The 23495-nt window shown below is 46.8% G+C and overlaps 1 protein-coding gene across 1 annotated transcript in view; it reads left to right on the forward strand.

Moving 5' to 3' along the window:
* Positions 1-23495, forward strand: part of LOC144824568 (cyclic nucleotide-binding domain-containing protein 2-like) — a 487609-nt gene that overhangs the window by 366425 nt on the left and 97689 nt on the right. Inside the window, exon 8 of the mRNA XM_078683625.1 lies at positions 15241-15379. Within this exon, the coding sequence (XP_078539751.1) occupies positions 15241-15379 (139 nt within the window). The remainder of the gene's footprint in view (positions 1-15240; positions 15380-23495) is intronic.

Genomic DNA, 23495 nt, shown 5'->3' on the forward strand with positions numbered 1-23495 from the left:
TTCACATTAATTCTGTTGCAGATGTGAATTGTTGCCATAATTCATCTGAAAGAAAAATGTTATCAATTGATTTGGTTGAAGTTGCTCATCACACAGAACGTGTTAAAGACCCTACCTGCGATGTAATTGTTGACAATTTAAAATTGGACATGATGGCAGATTCTGGAGCACCAGTTACCATCATCTCCGATGTTTTATTTAACGAGCGTTGGAGTAAAAAAGTGACTTTGTTGCCTCTAGATATTATTACTAAAGCTTATAATGGGAATACTATTGATATGTTGGGGTATTTTGTAACAAAGATTGAATGTTTAGGTAGGTGCACCACAACAAAGGTTTATGTGGCAATCAATGGCAAATTCATTGTGGGATGGCAGGACCTGGCTAAAATGGGATTGAAATTAGTACCAGGATCAGATTCGCCTGTTCAAATCAATGAGACTTCAATTTTTAATGTAGCTGATGAAGATAATACGGAAATTCATGGTTTGATATCTGAATTTCCAGAGGTATTCAAAGAATCTGTTGGCTACATTAAAGATTTTGAACATCAAATCAAGCTTAAACCCAATGCCATTCCTGTTTGCCATAGGTTAAGGAATATTCCTTTGAATGTGAGGGATGAACTTAAGAAAGTATTAGACAAATTAGTTTTGGAAGGCATCATTGTTCCAACTGATTCTTCTTTATGGGTTAGTCCCATAGTCGTTGTTAAAAAAAAGGATTCATCCATTCGTTTGCGTGCAGACTTGCGTTCTCTCAATCAGAATATTATTGTGGATTGCCATCCATTGCCCAAAATTCAGGAGTTGTTAACGGGTATTTCAGAATCGAAAATTTTTACACTTTTGGACCTCAGGAGTGCGTACCATCAGATTCCTCTCTCAAAGTCCTCTTCTGAACTTACTACGTTCATAACTCCTTTTGGGGCATTCAAGTACCTTCGACTTCCCTTTGGCCTGGCGTCTGCCGCCAGTGTGTTCTAAAAATGTATGGACACAATTTTACACGATATTGCAAGTGTACAAGCGTATCAGGATGATGTCCTGATACATTCGAAAGATAAAGCAGAACATCTCAGAATTTTAAGGAGGGTTTTATCTCGCTTCAAGGAAGTTGAAATAACCTTAGGCGCTAAAAAATGTATATTTATGGTTAAAGAATTAGACTACCTTGGTCACAGTATTTCTGCTCATGGTATCAAACCAAAAGTTTGTTTAACAAAAGCAATTTCTAATGTTGTCATTCCAAAAGACAAGGATGCCCTTAGGTCGTTCCTTGGTCTTGCTGAATACTATTCACGCTTTATTCAGAATTATTCTCAGTTTGTTCAGCCTCTTCGCACCCTGCTTAAAAAAGACATGAAGTTTACTTGGTCTGAAGAAGCTAACAACGCTTTTGACATGATAAAAAAAGTTATAGTAGAGGCACCCACTTTATCATCTTTCAATCCTAGCTTACAATGCACCATTGCGGTTGACGCTAGTCAAAGAGGCTTAGGTGCAGTACTTACTCAAAGGAGCACCCATAAAGAGAATACTGTAGGTTTTGCCTCAAGGGCTTTGAATGTGGCTGAGTCTCATTATAGTACCATCGAAAGAGAAGCCCTTGCCTGTTCCTGGGCTATTGAAAAGTTTAAAACATTCATCTGGGGTTCACACTTTACCCTCCTTAGTGATCATAAGCCTTTGCTACATCTTCTCAATGGTAACGGAACAGGCAAGGCTTCTTCCAGACTTGTTCGAATATTATCGAGGTTACATGAATACAATTTCACCATCAAACACATATCTGGTGGTAATAATGTACGGGCTGATGCTCTTTCGAGACTAAGTTTGGAGAAAAATGATGAGGAAAATGATAATGTTGATGATGTTGAATGCGTTGTAGCGTCTATAGAGGAATTAGTACTTTCGCCTTTTTGCATTTCAGAGGCTGATTGGTTGAAGAGTTGCTCTGAAGATTCGCTTCTGGTTGGTGTTAAAAACTTAATTGTTTCAGGTTGGCCCGAAATTCGTTCACTTCCTGCTTCATTGAAAGTCTTTGCACAGGTTTCTGAAGAACTTACAATTGTAAATGATGTCATTTTCAGGGGTGATTTGTGTGTTCCACCTTTGAGCATTCGCAAAAGACTTTTTGACTCTGCTCATCAAGGACACCTAGGTATTGGTGATACCTCCAGGAAGTGGAAGGAGCATTTTTGGTGGCCTGGCTTAGATAGGGATGTCACCAATTGGATTGATTCTTGTTCCACGTGCTTGATCTCAGACAAGCATTGGAAGACACCCCTATTACCTTTACATACAGTTCCATTTCCTGAGGAGTCTTGGCAAAAGTTAGCTATTGATTTTTCTGGTCCTTGGGAAATTTTGCCTAGTGATAAACGCTTCATAATATCGTTGATTGATTACCATTGAAAGTGGTGTGTTTTTGAGTTCTGTGAGAACCCCACTTCTGCAGTGGTTGTTACATTTTTGAGTAGAATTTTTCTTTCCGACGGTCCTCCTAGAGAATTAGTTAGTGATAATGGCTCTCATTTTTGTTCTTCTTCTGTTGAGTCATTTTTAAAGTCATATGACATTAGCATGACATATGAGTAGCACTATATTCACCTTCCTCAAATGGTTTAATAGAGAGAATGAATAAGTTTTTCAAGGAGGGTATCCAGACTGCTGTTGCCTCTAATATGGATGTCACATTGGATGTGGAAAATTTCTAAGGGGCAAATTATGGTGTTATCTAGTTACCCCTCATAGCACCACTGGAATTTCCCCTTTTAGGCTTTTGAGGAAAAGGAATCCAAATGGCAATATTTGCCCGTCTTGGATAAAAGACTTGCAGTCTAAAGACAAATCTTGTTTAGCTTGTCGTGACAGGAAAGTTGTTAAAAGGAATGTTGCCTCCAAACAAGCAACTCAAGAAAAGAACTTTAATTCAAAAATCAGTTCTTCAGATCAACTTTTTAATATTGGGGACTGGGTTATGGTGAAGTTTAATAGCAGAGTTAAGAAAGGTTTATCAACCTTTTCGTTATCTACTCAGGTTCTAAAAGTTTCTAAAGGTTCTTTTTTCCTTGACCGGAAAGGGTGGTGGAGTAAGCGTGTCATTGTAAAGCTTACTCCAGAACAGGCGAAGAAGATTTCCATCGCTAAGTATGTCAATGATTCTTCTTCTTGCTCTTTTTCCCTTTAGGTACAACTTCTGATGAACACTCTATTGTAAATACTCCATGTGTTCACTTTGCAAATCACAATTCTAATTTTGCTGAAGAATCAAATGTTATGGAACCTCACTATGATGCTTCTGTTGATTCTCATGTTGATGCTAGCACTTATAATGTTTCCACTAATAAGAGTCACAGGAATTGCTCCTTTCCTACTCGTTTTAAATACTATTTTCTTTCTTGACTTCTTTTTAATATTTTCTTTTTCTTTTATCTTTGTAAAAAGGGAGAAGATGTAGTGTACAAGTCTTATTTATTTATATCTCTCGCACGCTCAGGTGCGCTCCGTGTTGTTTTCCTATTACGTTTCTGTGTTCCATGGCGCGCACTTTTGAAGAGAATGTTTCTCTTCTAAAGTGCATCGCTCGTGGGACAACTTACCAATGTTTGTTAAACTGTATTCATAGCATTCATTTATTGGACTGCAACTTGTTTGGACATGCTCCTGTGTTATGCTGCCTATTCTGAAATAAACTATATTTATAGTTTAAAGACTTAATTGCCTGCATACTACCTTTTACAGTCCGTCACACGAACATCCTGGATGGACAGGTACGCCCCCGATGAATAGTGTGACACAAGTACATACCTTCGGATCAATTCTGGGAAGACCTCTGGGCACCCCCCTATGAAAGTCATACCAGTCTTCTGCCCATCTACCCTTGTGGTTACCCCTCCTGTCACCTATGAGCCGTGCCAGCAGCCCTAAAGTACTTGGGCACACTTGGGGCAAATGTCATGGTAATTTGCGCAACCGCTATGCTTAACACTGCTTCTACTCTCCCCTACAAGCAGTCAGAACCTGGTAGTCCCCTTGCCCCCCTAGAGCCCTTAACCAGGGACAGCATTCAGGCTCCGCGCCCGGAGCACGCCCTGGCTATTCCTGCTTACGTTACCACTTGACCTTCTCAGATTGGTGCCTGTGTCTTTGATCCGCTTGCCCTGCAATTAGAAAAGGTTAAAATCCAATCCTGACGTTCTGACTCAGCCCCCTCACACTGGCCCCAGTGTGTCCTTCCAGTGTACCAGCTCCCGGCCCTGGCATGCCAGCCAGCTAGGCGTGGTTTGCCCATTCTAGAGTGAAACCCGTGCGTTTCTGGAAGAAAGAACAAATCCATGAAAACATCCCCCAGCCCGCAATGACAGGTGCGCCTATTGCTCACTCGACCGCCAGGATCAGAGCCCCTTATTTGCGCACCAGTTGCTGTACCATACAACCCATTCCATATTTGCACATGGGATGCATAATATGCCCAGATCCACCAGTTGTTTAAAAGAAAACGCCTTTCAAATTATTATGAGGGAATGCATGATTCACCCTTGCTCTGCCACTGCTTCCAGAGAGAACACTCCCAATATTGCCAAGTAACACAACCAATTGTCCAGACACAACAGTGGTTATTTTAAGAGAGAAAATCGTAATATTGCCCAGGGGCTACCTAATATGTCCCGACTCACCAGTGAACTACCAATGTATCACTTTTATGAGTGTAACCTGCGCGCCCCACACCAGGGACAGTAATGACAACCGGGGAGAACATGGGTCCCCTCGACCCTAGCACACTGCCCCCAGTGTGCTATGACCCTTATACCTGTTGATAGCAGGTGGCCCCCCCATGTGAGTAGGGCGGTTCTCCAGCGCGGTTCCTGCATTAGAGACAGAAAACATTCATTAGAAGCCCTGCCCCCACCCCTCATCTACCGATCCGGATTCTCTGCAATGAGACAGGGGCCAACAATGTCCCACACGCTACCCAGGCCAAGCCTGTTCGGAGCCAGATGCAGCAATGCTGAATCTGCTAATGACCAATGCACTCTGGAGTGTGTGATTTAGCGTCACTTCTTAACTCGTCCCCTTACTATTCTTCTCATAAACACCTCCTCCTCCCAGGCCTTCAAAACTGACCTCAAAGTTCTCCTCCTTTAAAGACACTTCCAAATTTAATTCATGCCCTCTCCCTTATCTGATGGAAGACATTTTAATATAGAAAATTCTATTCTCCTTGAAGTGTCTTCCCAGAGTGTTCTTGTGGTTTGAGAATCCGCCATTTATTGCAGTATTATCCTTCTACCTGTGTTTGGTACTCTATTGTAACAAGCACACGTCACTATTCTCATGTAACACACTGTACGCAACCGATTATATTGTCTTTGCTTCTGGTACTTGCACAAGTGCCACCATTGCCTACGTAACATTTGTTCTTGTGTTTGGGTGTCTGCCCTGTATTGCAGTATTTTACCTCTACTTGTACTTTGTACGCTTTTGTAACTTGCACACATGTCACTTTTTCTTCCTGTAATGCACTGTTTTCTACCTCTTGAATTGTTTGCTCACGTTTGTCACTTTGCTTCATGAAGCTTAGCGTTTGCTTATGTAATGTGTTCACTTATAGTGCTCTCATGTATTAGTTCTGTTCCTATTGTGAAGCGCTCTGACACCTCCGGGTAAAGTCTGCGCTTGTATAAAGGCATAAATAGGAGGCACAGGCTACAGACAAGGCCCAGGATAAGTGACCTTCAACTAGCTATAAGCTGACTCACATGACACCCCGTCATCCCCCAGGAAGCTCACGTCATGCGAGAATGGGAATCCCTTCCATTCAACAGCATCCAACAAAACGGCATGTAGGGGACCCACCTACAGAGCGCAGACTAGAATGACATTAAAGCAGCGCTCAATCGTGCTGAATACTAATTAACTGCACTGGCAAGTTACAATGGTGAAATTGTACCGGCCCGTAAGGTCCTGATTGACACTTAAAGACCTGCCTGCTAATTGGATCAAAAACTTATGAAGTGGCCGCCGAATGTGACTTGTCTAGTTGTGTATGGTCTGCGCCGAGCTAATTTCGGTTTTGTGTTGGAGAGTCGTAAATCGGGAGAAGAATCTGCTGGCCCAGCACATATGGAAAAAAGGCACATCAAAGAAACTTTGTTTCTGCAGACTCAGCCATAAGCCACAGTGCAATGCAGCAACAATCATAAGCGCCGGTGCCCGTTGCCAAGCGCTAAAAACCAACAGAACAACTTAAGCGCTGCGAAAATATGGGCGAGGCAAACGCGGCTCTTTGTCTACCCTCGCTACAAATGTGCATTCAAGTGGGGACATTAACAACCGCTGGGCCCATGACACACAATATCGGCAATTCGAAAGAATGGCAGTAGTGAGGATGATTAGGAAGGAATGTCAACTGACAGAGTCCGCAACAAGAACGGCTACAAAGGGGAGTGCAAGCCACACTTTGGAAACACTTCAGGTCTGACCCTTCCGGCAAGGCTTGTAAAGCGAAAAGCTGTGTTCAGCATGCGTCTGTGCTCCTGTTACTGCCTACGCTAATGAGGCCATACAGTGTTGCCCTGCAAAAGCACTGCACCCGTATACCGACAAAAGGTAAAATTCAGCACAGTGGCAAAGCCCGTACTACAACATGCTGCATTGCCACAATACAGCCGAGGAATAATCACTTGAGACATTACAAGTAGGGCGCGAAGACCGAGGTGCCCTTACCCCTGGCGCCCGCATCCACTGAAGCTGGCAGCCAGTCAGCCAGGCAAGCGTAGGCCCAACTCGTGATGCGGCTCCAAAGTGCAGGCCCGCGATCCCTGAAGTGCTCTAGCTGGCCCTCCCCCGCGATCTCATCCGGGTCCTGTTCACCTCTAACGCAAGCGAGCGATTGGTCTCCCCCACGGCCATGCGCCCCCGTTGGGGCGATCCACGCGGCACCCCCCAGATGCTGACCCCGGACCATCGAGGATGGGGGAGGGGGGTGCACTCTCTGAGTGTGTGCCTCGGGCAGCCTACGCGAGGGAGCATAACCGGGAACCATTATATCTTCCGTCTAACGCTCTGCGCACTGCGCTATTTCGGGCACTTTAAATAGTATTTTCCAATATTGCATCCAAAAGTTTGTCTGGTGGTAACTCGACTCGAAATTCTTTGAGCGCTTCAGCTGGGCACCGGTATGCTTACACTGTCGGGCATGGGCGGGGAAGATTCCGTGATTAGCGTTCAAGGCCTATGAACGCGACACCCAGGCATGCAACCTTGGTTACCCGCCCCTAATAATATAATCTGCCCGATGCCGCAGGCTATTCCCGGCCCTCGTGTCCACAGCAGCTCCCTCTCCACAGCAGGGGTAAAGCCTGTCCCCCCCCCCGCACAAGCCCAAAGGCGCTCCGGGACAAGGCGGCCGAGGCCACCATCGTGTCCTGCTTGGAAGGCGGAGGTCTCACTTGGCGCGCCGACCAGTCAAGAGCGGGGCAGCCACCCACAGTAGTCCCAGCTGGCAGGGGGCGGGGGGATTTCATCCTTCTGCCACTCTCTCGCGTAACATGAAACGGAGACGCGGCGGTCTACGCCCCTGCAAGAGAACAAGCCCCAAAGCACGTCTCAGGAGACAACGTTCTACATTACCGTCCATTCTGGGGGGTAGGGGGTGGGGCTCCTTGACCCCACAACATCCTCCCCCCTGAGCTATCCCCGGCAATATACGCAACGGCCAAATACCCCACCCCCCGTGCTAGCCCTTATGCTGCCCACACGGATTTCAGGGTGACCAAAGGTATTAATGGCCGGGCTGTCCTATGAATTATTAACCTCGTAATAATGACAGATTGCATTTGGGACAGTAGACATTTGTTGAATGGAAATGACTTTGAAGCCACCAACTCCTTGTCTATAAAGTACCAGGGCACGTTGGTGCGTCACGGTGCTTGTTTTCACATACTTAGGGTGAACAAAGCTTTGTTCGCCATAAGTTGGCAGGGTATGCTCAGACGTGAGTCCCTTGCTCACTTTGCCACTGGATTCAAGCAAGCCCGGCTGAAGACGGCTGCAATGCCAGAAACCGGTCCTGGGAAGCTTGTTTCCGGTCCAGGGAAGGCCTGGCTTGGCAGTTCGGGCTGGACTGTTCCCATGAGGCACAGGGTCAGACTGATTTGCATATGGCCATGTCTGAACTGGGGAGGCAGAGTGGGCTAAAGAATGGTGATGGATTAAACCCAGATGAGTTTACTGGGGGTGAGTGCTTGTATTGTCAACGCTCCGTCCATCATTTCCTTTGCTTTTGCTTTGTTCGCCATAAGTTGGCAGGGTATGCTCAAACGTGAGTCCCTTGCTCACTTTGCCACTGGATTCAAGCAAGCCCGGCTGAAATGCCAGAAACCGGTCCTGGGAAGCTTGTTTCCGGTCCATTGAAGGCATGGCTTGGCAGTTCGGGCTGGACTGTTCCCATGAGGCACAGGGTCAGACTGATTTGCATATGGCCATGTCTGAACTGGGGTGGCAGACTGGGCTAAAGAATGGTGATGGATTAAACCCAGATCAGTTGACTGGGGGTGAGTGCTTGTATTGTCAAAGCTCCGTACATCATTTCCTTTGGTTTTGCTTTGTTCGCCATAAGTTGGCAGGGTATGCTCAGACGTGAGTCCCTTGCTCACTTTGCCACTGGATTCAAGCAAGCCCGGCTGAAGACGGCTGCAATGCCAGAAACCGGTCCTGGGAAGCTTGTTTCCGGTCCAGGGAAGGCATGGCTTGGCAGTTCAGGCTGGACTGTTCCCATGAGGCACAGGGTCAGACTGATTTGCATATGGCCATGTCTGAACTGGGGTGGCAGATAGGGCTAAAGAATGGTGATGGATTAAACCCAGATCAGTTGACTGGGGGTGAGTGCTTGTATTGTCAACGCTCCGTCCATCATTTCCTTTGGTTTTGCTTTGTTCGCAATAAGTTGGCAGGGTATGCTCAGACGTGAGTCCCTTGCACACTTTGCCACTGGATTCAAGCAAGCCCGGCTGAAGACGGCTGCAATACCAGAAACCGGTCCTGGGAAGCTTGTTTCCGGTCCATGGAAGGCATGGCTTGGCAGTTCGGGCTGGACTGTTCCCATGATGCACAGGGTCAGACTGATTTGCATATGGCCCTATCTGAACTGGGGTGGCAGAGTGGGCTAAAGAATGGTGATGGATTAAACCCAGATCAGTTGACTGGGGGTGAGTGCTTGTATTGTCAACGCTCTGTCCATCATTTCCTTTGGTTTTGCTTTGTTCGCCATAAGTTGGCAGGGTATGCTCAGACGTGAGTCCCTTGCTCACTTTGCCACTGGATTCAAGCAAGCCCGGCTGAAGACGGCTGCAATGCCAGAAACCGGTCCTGGGAAGCTTGTTTCCGGTCCAGGGAAGGCATGGCTTGGCAGTTCGGGCTGGACTGTTCCCATGAGGCACAGGGTCAGACTGATTTGCATATGGCCATGTCTGAACTGGGGTGGCAGAGTGGGCTAAAGAATGGTGATGGATTAAACCCAGATCAGTTGACTGGGGTTGAGTACTTGTATTGTCAACGCTCCGTCCATCATTTCCTTTGGTTTTGCTTTGTTCGCCATAAGTTGGCAGGGTATGCTCAGACGTGAGTCCCTTGCTCACTTTGCCACTAGATTCAAGCAAGCCCGGCTGAAGACGGCTGCAATGCCAGAAACCGGTCCTGGGAAGCTTGTTTCCGGTCCAGGGAAGTCATGGCTTGGCAGTTCGGGCTGGACTGTTCCCATGAGGCACAGGGTCAGACTGATTTGCATATGGCCAAGTCTGAACTGGGGTGGCAGAGTGGGCTAAAGAATGGTGATGGATTAAACCCAGATCAGTTGACTGGGGGTGAGTGCTTGTATTGTCAATGCTCCGTCCATCATTTCCTTTAGTTTTGCTCTGTTTTCACATACAGGGGAAGTTCGAGAAATCATTTTTATCTGGAAATGGATGAAAAAAGACATTGTCTAATGACAGGCGTGTCCCGAACCACAATCGGGGGAATTGTTGGGGAGGCGAGGGCTGGCGACTCAGGGAATGGGCCAGCTCATTGCATTGATTCGGTCATGCCGCCACACACACAATTCCCGCCGGCTTGCTGTGTGGAACAACAGAGTCTTTGTCGCTTCTGAAAGGGGCTGGAAGGACCTTTCTTTCATCAATAAGCGCTGCCATCCCTTTGTGTCCGAAGAGACACCCCCTTCAGCGGGATATTAAATAAAACACACACCACACCAAAAAAGCAAGCTGGCGACCTGAGTGGCTTCTGAAATGCCCGTAACGAATGGAAGCTCACGCCCGGGAAGGCGAGCCCGCCCTGGCTGAAAGCATTCCTAAAGGGTCGCCGCTTTATCCCAGTGCTGCCGGACTGTGAGCTTGCAGAAGGGCCTCAAAAACATGATTATTTTTTAAACATCGCCCGCTAGGTACATGGCTCTGAACTATGTCGTTTGTTGTTATTGCCGAGAGGAGAATAAAACACCCTAGGGGGCAAGCAAAGGGAATACATATTTTAGGAGCGCCTGGTGTCCCTTAGATCGTGCAGTCCCCAGTGAGCCCCTATTGTTACCGACCTTATCCCTTTTACAACGATAGACGTCCAGAGGGAGTGCGTCTTTCCTACTCAGATCAACTCAAAAGATTACTAGACGGGGGGCCCTAGACAGGGATACTGTCCTGGGGAGAAGGCAGGGCCGGTGTGTGTGAGGTACCTCCTTGCACTTTACAGCGCCGCCCACACAGTGTCCATTTAAATGCCCTTAGACGGAAGAGAGCATGCCAGGCGCCCGTGCCGCCTCGGGTGAGCAACCCCCATTGAGACCCGGAGGGTCGAAACTATAATCTCCAAATGAAAAGCGGACTTGCACTGCTCGCATTCCAGGTAAGCCTGTGCGGACCATAAACGACGGAATTCCCTCTGCACCGCGCAGCCGCCTCCCACAGACATTGTGTATCCACTAAACAAAGGGGAAAATTAACAAAACCCCCACCACTCAATGCCCCCTTACCTAAACCACCGCAATCGCTCAAACGCACCGAAATCTAGGGGGTTAACCATGCCCTCAACGAAACCAGCGACAGAAATGGGACCCGCCTGCCTGCCACGAGAAACAAAGGGTGGCATCTGATGTAGAGCCCTACCCAACCCCGTGGCACCCTTACAGTGGGGGGACTCACTGTCAAATCGCAACCCATCCCTGAGCGGGAATGACTCACCGCCACCGAAAACCAACACAGCGACCGCAGGGAAACAGCACCCCGACTCCAGACCAGGCCTCTGGGCGGAGCGACCAGCAGGCAACCAACGGTGCAGCAGGGCAGGCAGGCAGCAGGACGACCGGAAAAGAGGCCGAACAGGAAGCGGCAGGGACATAAGTACCCTGCCTGCCCCCAAGTGTCCCCTCCCCTGGACGCACGTCACTGGTGCACTGCCCAGGGGAGGGGCTGGTGAGGTCGCCGCGAGCCTCCCCCTCCTAGGGGACAAGAGGGGTGGCTCCGACTAGTGGGCAATAGAGGGCTGCCCTGCTGATGTCCCCCTGCGGGAGACACTGGCAGCTGCAATCCTCTCATCCTGGACCACGGCTGCGCGCTGCCCGGTGGACGTCACGGCTGAGCCCGTTGTCTATGTTGCTTAAGTTGACCGTCATGACTCGGTCCACTCTGACACAACAGCGAGGTTGGCGTTTGCAGAGGAGAGCTCAGAGCTGGGGGGCATCGCACCCACCAGAAGTGTACCCTGGCTGGAGCCAGCAATGTGCTGCCACCATCCATGACTCAAACTGTAACGTGCAGTGATGGCGGGACAGTTACATCGACTATGTATTGTTGGGGTAAATGTCACTGACTCACCTAATCTAATTTACTTTTACAGGAGTGTGTCATCATTTAGCTGTTGCAATGTACTGTAACTAGAGTTACAGGTTCCAAGCGTCCCTGCATTGCAGTCACTAGAGTCTCTGCAGTCTGCGTAAAGCTGTAAGGTCACTCATCTTCGTCCTGAATTATTTACTTTTACAGGAGCGCGTGTCATCATTCGGCTGCTGCGCTGTAGTGTAAGTAAAGTTACAGCTGCTGAGCAGCTCTGCATTGCAGTCATTAGAGTCTCTGCAGTCTGCACACAGTTGTAAAGTCACTTATCTTCTATCTAATTTAATTTACTTTTACAGGAGCACGTTTGTCCAGTTGGGCAGGTGTTGTACTCGGGCTAGGCGTTATATACATTTGGACTTTAATAGTGTATTGTTTACTTTCTAATTCAAATGACAATCTCTGTTGCATGCAATAAGTATTATTTTTTGTATTTAATTGCGGTTGTGTCTGCATATGTGCACACAACTTTAATAAAGTACTGCCTCTGAAAGACTTGCTTAATGTTTGATGTCATGGTTACACATTTGTTTAACAGTACGATCAGAATACAAGGGCACTAGGTTAGTGCCCTTCTATTTCTGGAGTTTTGCAGCAGTTTTGTAGTGTATTTTAAAGCGCACAGCTGCCCCAACGGGGCGTCCCGGCGCTGTGTAACGCTGTGGAACCCCTCCTGGGCACCCCCAAGGTGAAGCCAGGCATCCCAGTGTTGTTGGGGCCGTTGTGGAGATTAAGCAAGCTATTGCCCAGAGTTGCAGCGTGGGACCCATGATTAGAGTAGGCACCGAGGCGAGAATTATCGAGACCGTGGACATTGAGCCCAAGACCCTGCCGCGTCGGGACTTGAACCCTGGTCCCGGGCCTGATCTCTGCTTCAGAGTCTGCCGCTCTAACCAGTGAGCCACACTTCTCCAGTTTTAAGATCTTCTCAGAGTTTCTAGTTGCTCAAATGGGTGCAATTTCTGATATTTATATGTTTCCCACGTCTTCATTGCTTGATTTTGCTTGCAAGAAAGTGTCGTTCATAGTTGTTTAAACGTCACTCACAATTAAACAGAAATTATCAAAATGTAATAGCAATCTGAAACCTTGGCAGCTATGACCCTATTTTACTTTTGGGCTTGGGTCTCCAGTTGGGATAGTGGGCATTTTGAACTCCTATTATTAGAATCTCAGCCTTACAAGCTGTATTCAACCCGGTTTGCGACAACTTAGAGAAAAGGGCAGACATATCATATCTAATAGGATAATTTGTTCTTTTGACTGCTGATGGTAAACATCTTTGAGCCAATTCAAGACTAACACCAGTCACCTTTCATCACCCCTTCCCTTGGCAAATAAATATTTGTGTAACTGAATGGAAATGTCCAATATATCACGGGTGCAGCATTCAAAGCTAGAGTGCTTACTAGAGAGAGAAACTCTAAATTAAGTCCTCATGTAGAGTAGCTCATACCTTAAAATAGAAGCTACAAATCCAACCTTAGGGAAAAATCGTAAGGAGGGCCAACTTGAACTCTCAAGTTAAAATCCAACATTCAAGAATAGGAAGGCTTCAGGATATAATCAGATCACACATCAATGATCGAAATACTGGTTCTAAAGCATACATTATTCAAACAAATGTAAGGTTACATATCAAGGAACACTTAAATACAAAAACAGGGATAACCTCAAAATATTTCCAGGATACACTTGAGGGATCAAACACTTGAGCCCAGGGTAGAGAATTCTCCTTGGGGCAGGTATTCCCACCAAATGGGTCTGCATGTAGCCCCGCCACATCTATCATTGTAGTTTTTAGATTTTCCAGGTGTCATCTGTGTTGTTATGCATATCTGGCTGTTCCATTGATACGGTCACACAAATCATAAAATGTCTTCCGACCTGACCATTATTTTATTTGCCTGCACCTCTTCTGTATGAGGAGGGTTTCACACAGGGTTAACACTGGTCGTAACAAGCATGAGGTATGTTTCACTCAAGGATTACCATACCAAGCTACTGAGGCATTTGGGAAGACCATGGCAGGCTAATTGGGTCAGGAATGATCTTCTCAGAGTTTCTAGTTGCTCAAATGGGTGCAATTTCTGATATTTATATGTTTCCCACGTCTTCATTGCTTGATTTTGCTTGCAAGAAAGTGTCGTTCATAGTTGTTTAAACGTCACTCACAATTAAACAGAAATTATCAAAATGTAATAGCAATCTGAAACCTTGGCAGCTATGACCCTATTTTACTTTTGGGCTTGGGTCTCCAGTTGGGATAGTGGGCATTTTGAACTCCTATTATTAGAATCTCAGCCTTACAAGCTGTATTCAACCCGGTTTGCGACAACTTAGAGAAAAGGGCAGACAGATCATATCTAATAGGATAATTTGTTCTTTTGACTGCTGATGGTAAACATCTTTGAGCCAATTCAAGACTAACACCAGTCACCTTTCATCACCCCTTCCCTTGGCAAATAAATATTTGTGTAACTGAATGGAAATGTCCAATATATCACGGGTGCAGCATTCAAAGCTAGAGTGCTTACTAGAGAGAGAAACTCTAAATTAAGTCCTCATGTAGAGTAGCTCATACCTTAAAATAGAAGCTACAAATCCAACCTTAGGGAAAAATCGTAAGGAGGGCCAACTTGAACTCTCAAGTTAAAATCCAACATTCAAGAATAGGAAGGCTTCAGGATATAATCAGATCACACATCAAAGATCGAAATACTGGTTCTAAAGCATACATTATTCAAACAAATGTAAGGTTACATATCAAGGAACACTTAAATACAAAAACAGGGATAACCTCAAAATATTTCCAGGATACACTTGAGGGATCAAACACTTGAGCCCAGGGTAGAGAATTCTCCTTGGGGCAGGTATTCCCACCAAATGGGTCTGCATGTAGCCCCGCCACATCTATCATTGTAGTTTTTAGATTTTCCAGGTGTCATCTGTGTTGTTATGCATATCTGGCTGTTCCATTGATACGGTCACACAAATCATAAAATGTCTTCCGACCTGACCATTATTTTATTTGCCTGCACCTCTTCTGTATGAGGAGGGTTTCACACAGGGTTAACACTGGTCGTAACAAGCATGAGGTATGTTTCACTCAAGGATTACCATACCAAGCTACTGAGGCATTTGGGAAGACCATGGCAGGCTAATTGGGTCAGGAATGATGTCCAACGCGGTTAATAAGGTTTATAATGGGCAATATTTTAAAATTTGGATTTGATATTCTTATTCTCTGAACCCTCGTGGGGGTTGTGACTGTCAAACGCAAGGCTCCGTACCTTTCACATTTTGTGGGAAAGCAATAGCTTTACCTTCTTATCCACATGTTTTTTTCTCAGGTCTCATGCTCTTTTTGCATCGTGGTCGGACCAGCTGATTGAGAATGTAGGTGGGATATGCAAAACCGAAGAGTACCACCATGGACAAGCGATCATAGATGATAGCAGCGCGATGGCCAGCATTACATTTGTTACTAAGGTAAGATATGTATGTTGAAGGTCACATACTTCCCCGGTATGTTGGAGGTCAACTGATGGTCAGGCCTTCCAGTCATAAATAGAGGTGTCATTACAATTGACTTTGGTAAAGAATTTCCCATAAGAAAGAGACCCATTCTAACAATTAATCTCTGTTGGCAGAAATATCCATTTAAAGTAAAGCTGGTACAGGCTTCCAGTTGTGCAAGCCAGAATGCATTCTGAGTAGCTGAACTTTCTTCCTACAAGGCCCTCATTATGAGTGGCCAGGGAAATGGGTCACTATTGCCCACTACCGGAGATATCTATCCTGGAGGCACCACGGCGAAGATAACCCAGCCCATTATGCGCAGTCGACTCACTAGTTTATGCCATTCCTTTGTGGCCACCAATAAAAAGGGGCCGTTGTCGAAATTTATTGTCTGGGTTTTAATGATATCCAGAATGATAAAGACGGATGTTTGGGGCTGGGAGGTAGCACTGTGAACTTCCTGATGCACAGTTGCCAAATCCTTAAACAGAATCCTCTTCTTTATCGGTAGCCAATGGAAGTGCTCAGGAATAGGTGCAATGTGCTCCTAATGAGATATGCTCGAAATAAACTGAGCAGCCTCACTCTGTCCCAGCTGATGACGCAACGTATTGGTGGGAACCAGATAGCAGGCATTGCCTTAGTCTAGGCAGGACTGAACTAAGGCCTGTACAACTAGGATATGGTAACTAGTTTGAATACAGGCCAACATTTTCCTCAAAGGTCTGAGCTGCCACAAACACGTTTGATGCCTTAGAGACTTGATGTTCCATGGAAACGTCTGTGTGTAGGTAGATTCTGAACACCTTCAATGGTAAAGGGCAGGCACCCTTCACTCTGGGCTATGTGATAATGCTCGCTTGTGGATGTCAATTTTGGGTGAATTTAAGAGGGGGTTTTTCTTATCTGTGTATGGATGGTCCACGCCAAAATGAAGTAATACTTGTTTCCCTCAGCACATAAGCCAAAATGTAATAAGCTCCAGGAAAAATACTGTTCACAACGTGAACGCAACTTGTGTTTTGCACTCCAAGGGTGGCCTTTGAGAGGTTTCAGGGGGATTTCAGAGAGGCAAATTGGGGTAACCTGATGCCAGCATCCACGGCTATGATCTGTGTGGGATTAGTGACTAAATATCGAGAACACAACAACAAATCAAAATCTAGCTGCAACAAAAATAACCAATAACAGAAATTAACTAATTAAAACAACAGCATAAAAGCCCCCTAAAAAGTTACTCTTTTCCACTTCAACAGCACAAGAAAACAGAAGAGGAAACACTACCAGTTTATTTCCTGATAACAAGACTCAATTTTTAAAGAAAACTTTAAACTAAAAGAAGTAAGTAAATAATCTTTTATAAAACTATATAGTGCTAAAAAGTTCTAAATAATGCATCTAAATTATATCAAACTAAAATATACTTTCATTTATTTATATCTCCACTACAGATTATTCCAGCCACAAAAAGAATTATCTACAACAAGTAACAAAATAAAGCTAACCAAAAAGTAAGTAAATAATCTAAAATGTTCTCAAGAAATACAACTAAATGAGATTAAACTAAAATATACTTTCATTTATTTATATCTCCAGTACAGATTCTTACAAGTACAACAATAACTATCGACAACAACTAAGAAAAGAAAGCAAATCAAAAAGTAAGTATATAAAATAAGTACTTTAAAGAAAAATGATAATGTATCTAATTAAAACAAACCCTTTCCCAATTGCCCTATCATCTACAACAAATGCTTCAAATTATCTTTTGATTTTTTCTTATTGTAACAACAGATATCCCTTCTACAAACCAAAATTAACAGCCCCCAAATATCAAAAGAAAAATCTTTTCAACATCTAAATTAACATTGTAAGTATATATCAACAAATGTATATGTTTCTAAAATAAATATTTTACTGCATCATATTAACTTATTTATATCTACATTCTCTTCAGCATAAACACACCAGTATGACTGAAGCCGGATAATTCATAGAATCACAAAATGGAAAAATGCTCCTATGTTACATAGGTTATCTATATACGCAAGAAAAGCAGAAAGATTTAAAAGTCTTCTGTAAATGTAGCAAGTACTATTCAAACAAATGCTACGGAAGTGCCATAACTCAAGAAACTACTGTTGCTGGCGGTGCGGAAAAATGCCTTTTTCTGCCCTCGAGCAGCGGGAAACACGTCTGCCATATTAGTTCGCAAAACATAGGTCAAATCCCGTCTGCTGCGGAGCAACATGCAGCTCCATCAAAGTGTGCCCGCCACCGCGGCAGTGGGAGCCAATGGAGACTCTCCGCCGTGCGGAATGATGTCCACCCCGCTCCACAAATTAGGATCGCCCAAACAGGCAGACGCACCGCAGCGGAGACACCGCCCAACCAGAGACGGCGGAAACTCGACAGTGGAGCGAGATAGCAGAGACCTGGTCCACACCACCCAGTCACGACCGCCATGGACCCAGCTCTACATATGTATCCGGTGCTGTACCTGCTACAGCACTATCATCTAATGGGCCGCCGCGGACAACGCCGCAGGTACGCAACTACACAAATAAAACACACGGGCTGACACAGGGTCCAAATCCACAACAGACACCCTGCTGGAGGCAATAACACACCCACAAGGGCACCCACACATGACCCACTTGCCACCAAGTCACCCCACTGCAACCTGGACACACATCGACCGCAAACATGCAGCAACGTCCCGGCCCCGGTCAAGTTACTGCAGCGGTCAACACATGCGCACAATACAGAAGGCTGGGCCAGTCCAAGGCATGGGCAGGGAACAAAGACCACAGGGACACACTACCCCCAACCACACATCAACACACCCCTTGAAGTCACAGGCCAGGTTCCCATCCTGTGCAACCCTGTGCACAGCAACAAGCAACAAGCACAGCAACAAGAACGCTCAATCCACACCCTGCACCACACAACAAACAACTAGGGAGACAGCCACTGCAGGAGTGGCTGACAAGGAACACACAACACCAGTGCCACACACACTGAAGGCTGCCAATACTTGCCAGTACATACACACACAAACAAACACACACCCTGGGTGTAGCCACAAACATAACACCCACACAGGGATGCCTGAACAGATGCCTGCCCAAAAGCAACACACAAACACTACAGAAACACACACAGAACCCCATCCGAAACAGATATACACTGTCAGCCAAACTGTGGAAAGGCAATGGGAGCACAGACATAACAGGAGTGCACAACCTCATCACTCAGGAACAAAACACACACAACATACCACATATCACACAATAAGTGCACCATCACAGTACTACACTGTCACATAAACCAACCACAGATGCACATGAAATCAAAAATGAACAAACACTACAGGACATCAGGGGATGCACATCAGGCAATGCCAAGGCCACATACACACAGCACTGTATGCACAACAAGCAGTGTGTGCACACCAAGCAGAGCAGTCACACACAGACATGACTGACACAACATCATTCTAAGGAGGCAAGAAATACATTTATTAAACCTATCTTATTGGGTCTCAAACCATGTAATTACAAAGTGGGATACAAGCACTTGATATCGCTGCCTACGGCCGCCATATGTAGCGCTATGCTCAGTTTTATTAGATTGGCACTGAATATCAGGAAAGGATATTGAAAAATTGGGTTGTCCACGTGGGCATTTATATATATAATAGCTTCATATACTATATAGGAAAATATTGGTAGAGGGAAATGTCAATGTAGCGCTAGCCAATTATTTATTAGGGTTGATTACATTGTTCATATGTGTTTGTTTTGTTAAAATTTTAGCACAAGCACTTTATTGTTGAAGACCTGTTCCCCTAATATAATGTAAATTTGCTAACATCCTAGAAATGTGAATGCTAAGATTATATTAAGATGTCAAAATGTATTTGTCGGTTGGATAATTGTGTATAATGTTTTTATTGTATACTTTTGTGATTCAGATGATGAATCGAAATGAAGTTTTAAATGATGACACAACATCAACACACACAACACAAATCAGCACAGCACAAACACAACAGCACACCCAGGAAGTGAAGCAATACCACAGCCAACACACATACATCCAACACAACATCAACAGATGCACCACTCTGGCATACAAGAACAGAACCATCTAGACCAGCACACTGGGCAACACACACAGCTGAAGTGCACATGAGCAATCCTGACTGATTAATAGCACAAGAGCATCACACATAAACCATTGGGGCAATGTTTAGAGTGGAACATCACTCTTGGCCCAAGAACTGCACCACAAAGCACAGTGTCACAAATGAAGTGATGGGGAGGCACACATACATGTAAACCAAGGGGACAGCTGACATCAAAGTGAACTGACTTGCATGTCATGTACCATACCCAAATAGAGGGAGTGCAGACCCACCATGGGTAGGCATAAGTGGCACACATAGGGGATGGCATTACACCACGCACATCATGCCATACAGGAGGATAAAAGGCACCATGTGCCTGCAATGCATGAGAAACACAACCACAATGGCAGTGTGGAGCAGCAGGGCTACACAATCTACACAAACACACTCAAGACACTTGGATGATCAAACAAACACAACACTGATGTGAAAGTGACACACTTTGCACACTCATAAGTGACTAAAAGAAGGAGGAGTCTGGCAGAACAGCATGGACACACCAACACACTGCACAGTGCACAACAGACAACTCGCACATGTGCATACAACCATATCCACAGGGCAGGACAATCCAAACAACAGACACACAACTCCTGGGTGACACATGTGTTTCTTTCAAAATCCAGGGGCACACACACATCCACGAACCCCTACAGAGTCACACCCTTCACACTGCACACCTCTTGACTACCCAAGAGCACACATCTCATGTAGGCCCTGGGACCAGGACTAAGGGCCAATACAAGATGACCATACACATACACAGCTGGGCACACATAAAGGAATAACACACATACATGATGACATTGCCCAGCCTGCATGCAAATCTGTGCACAGCATCACACCCTGTGCTGGCAGTGTCCCCCAACCTGACATGTGAACAATGTAGCCAACAATAGCAAACCACTAAAAAGAGAACTGCATGACAGGTAAAATAGCCATCACAGATAAAACTAGTAGCAGTGTTTGGATGGACTGAAGACCCTGTCACCCCTGTTTAAAAATGTGATGTGGGCAAAGAGCTTGGCAATGTTTAAGTGACACATAGAGCATCAGCAAGGACACTGACAAAACAGACAACAGGAGTAACTGTCTTTATTTACATATTGCATAGCTGTGACAGTAGAACAACAGTAGACAAGAGCAAGGCACAAAGTGCTGATCATATGCAAGATAATCTGCACAGGCAAACTCCAAACAGGAAGGCCAGTGTCCATGGCAGGTGGCAGAGCAAGTGCATGAGAGGCTGCAGAGGGGAGAGTTCACCACAGCAGAGCAACAGGGCCAGTGTCCATGGCAGGTGGCACAGCAAGTACATGAGAGGCTGCACAGGGGAGACTCCAACACAGCAGAGCAACAGGGCCAGTGTCCATGGCACAGGAGAGAGTACAACACAGCAGAGCAACAGGGCCAGTGTCCATGGCAGGTGGCACAGCAAGTACATGGGAGGCTGCACAGGGGAGAGTACAACACAGCAGAGCAACAGGGCCAGTGGCCATGGCACAGGGGAGACTCCAACACAGCAGAGCAACAGGGCCAGTGTCCATGGCAGGTGGCACAGCAAGTACATGAGAGGCTGCACAGGGGAGACTCCAACACAGAAGAGCAACAGAGCCAGTGTCCATGGAACAGGGGAGAGTACAACACAGCAGAGCATCAGGGCCAGTGTCCATGGCACAGGGGAGACTCCAACACAGCAGAGCAACAGGGCCAGTGTCCATGGCAGGTGGCACAGCAAGTACATGAGAGGCTGCAAAGGGGAGACTCCAACACAGCAGAGCAACATGGCCAGTGTCCATGGCACAGGGGGGTGGGGGGAACAACACAGCAGAGCAACAGGGCCAGTGACCATGGCAGGTGGCACAGCAAGTACATGAGAGGCTGCACAGGGGAGAGTACAACACAGCAGAGCAACAGGGCCAGTGTCCATGGCACAGGGGAGACTCCAACACAGCAGATCAACAGGGCCAGTGTCCATGGCAGGTGGCACAGCAAGTACATGAGAGGCTGCACAGGGGAGAGTACAACACAGCAGAGCAACAGGGCCAGTGTCCATGGCACAGGGGAGACTCCAAAACAGCAGAGCAACAGGGCCAGTGTCCATGGCACAGGGGAGAGTACAACACAGCAGAGCAACAGGGCCAGTGGGCATGGCAAAGTGCAGAGTCAGGACATGAGAAGCTGCACAAGCACTTCCAGAACACAGCAGTGAATGACAAGGTCAGTGGACATGGCAAAGTGCAGAGTCAGGACAAGGTGCAGAGTCAGGACATGAGAAGCTGCACAGGCAAGGCCATAACAGCAGTGAATGACAAGGCCAGTGGGCATGGCAAAGTGCAGAGTCAGGACATGCGAAGCTGCACAGGCAAGGCCAGAACAGCAGTGAATGACAAGGCCAGTGGGCATGGCAAAGAGCAGAGTCAGGACATGAGAAGCTGCACAGGCAAGGCCAGAACAGTAGTGAATGACAAGGCCAGTGGCAGGGCAAAGTGCAGAGTGAGGACATGAGAAGCTGCACAGTCAGTGTGTTTGACTGTACCCTTCCATGGTCAGCAACACATCCAGGTGGTAAACAATGGGCAGGACTAGCACACCTGTATGAGAGACAGGTGTATGAGGGGGACTACCACTCACTCTTGGCTGTCAGGCAGACTTAGAGCTGGCTGTGTGTCGGGGACAGCAGTGTCCACTTGACTGGGGAGAGAGAGGCCCAGGTGATGTAGGGCTATCAGTGGCTTGGCAAGCTGGAGGGCTGTTTGGACCAAGTGGTGTAGTGGCACGTGGAGGTGGAGTCATGCAGACCAGTGACACAGTGTGGGTGGGAGAGGTTTGAGGGGTGCCTTTCCACTTCTTGGGAATTTGAAATGCCTTCCCTGTACAGGGGTCAATGGGAACTGGTGATGACACATCAGGCACACACACCAACAGACCCGCATCAGGTGCAGACACTGGCACTCCCTCTGGTGACGTGCTGGATCCTGCAGAAAAAGTTGTCTGGCTACGCCTCTGGACCACCTTCCCCTGTTTGCCAGGTGTACCCCCTACAGTGCCCTCCTTCCCCTGTTTGCCAGGTGTCCCCCCTACAGTGCCCTCTTTTGCCTTTTTGCCAGGGGTAGCCCCTACAGTGCCCTCCTTCCCCTGTTTTCCAGGTGTCCCCCCCTACAGTGGCCTCCTTTGCCTGTTTGCCAGGGGTAGCCCCTACAGTGCCCTCCTTTGCCTGTTTGCCAAGGGTAGCCCCTACAGTGCCCTCCTTCACCTGCTTCACTGGGCTTGGAATTGGAGTTGATGTGGTGGGGGAATGTGGCCCTGAGCCCTTCCTAGGTGTCCCTTGCCATACAACACCTCCTCAGTGGGCATAGACACTGCACGCCTAGCTCTGCGTGAAGTTTTAGGGACAGGAGAGTCCTTCGCTGGTGATGCCTCTGAGGCATGTGAGCCTGATGTCTGCTTCATTGCTATTTTGGCCTTGCTCTTCCCTGACGGGCTCTTGTCTTTGCATTCTGGGGTGGCTCTGCTCTTCTGTGGGGATGGTGTCTGTGGGCGGGCCCTCTTGTATTGTTTCTGTTGGGTGCTTCTTGTGCTGTATCGTGACTGTGACACATGGGAACCGTGGTCACTATCATCCGATGTGGCCACTGACTGGGGGGTGGACAAAGGCACTGGAGCAGGAATGGGAGTATGTGCCTGTTGAAGGGCAGACGTCACTGTGGACGACAAAGGCTGGACTGTACGGTGTAGCCCACCCACGTCAGAGTGTATGCCCCCCATGTAGGCAACCACCTGGCCTAATTTCATGTCATGGTCACTGAAGGCATTGAGCAGGGCTGTCTGGCCCACACAAAGCTGGTGCAGGAGCTCTACATACTCAGCACTGAGGGCAGCAGGGGGGACAGG

The sequence above is a fragment of the Lissotriton helveticus genome, chromosome 3_1, assembly GCF_964261635.1.
Source record: "Lissotriton helveticus chromosome 3_1, aLisHel1.1, whole genome shotgun sequence".
Taxonomy (NCBI): Eukaryota; Metazoa; Chordata; class Amphibia; order Caudata; family Salamandridae; genus Lissotriton; species Lissotriton helveticus.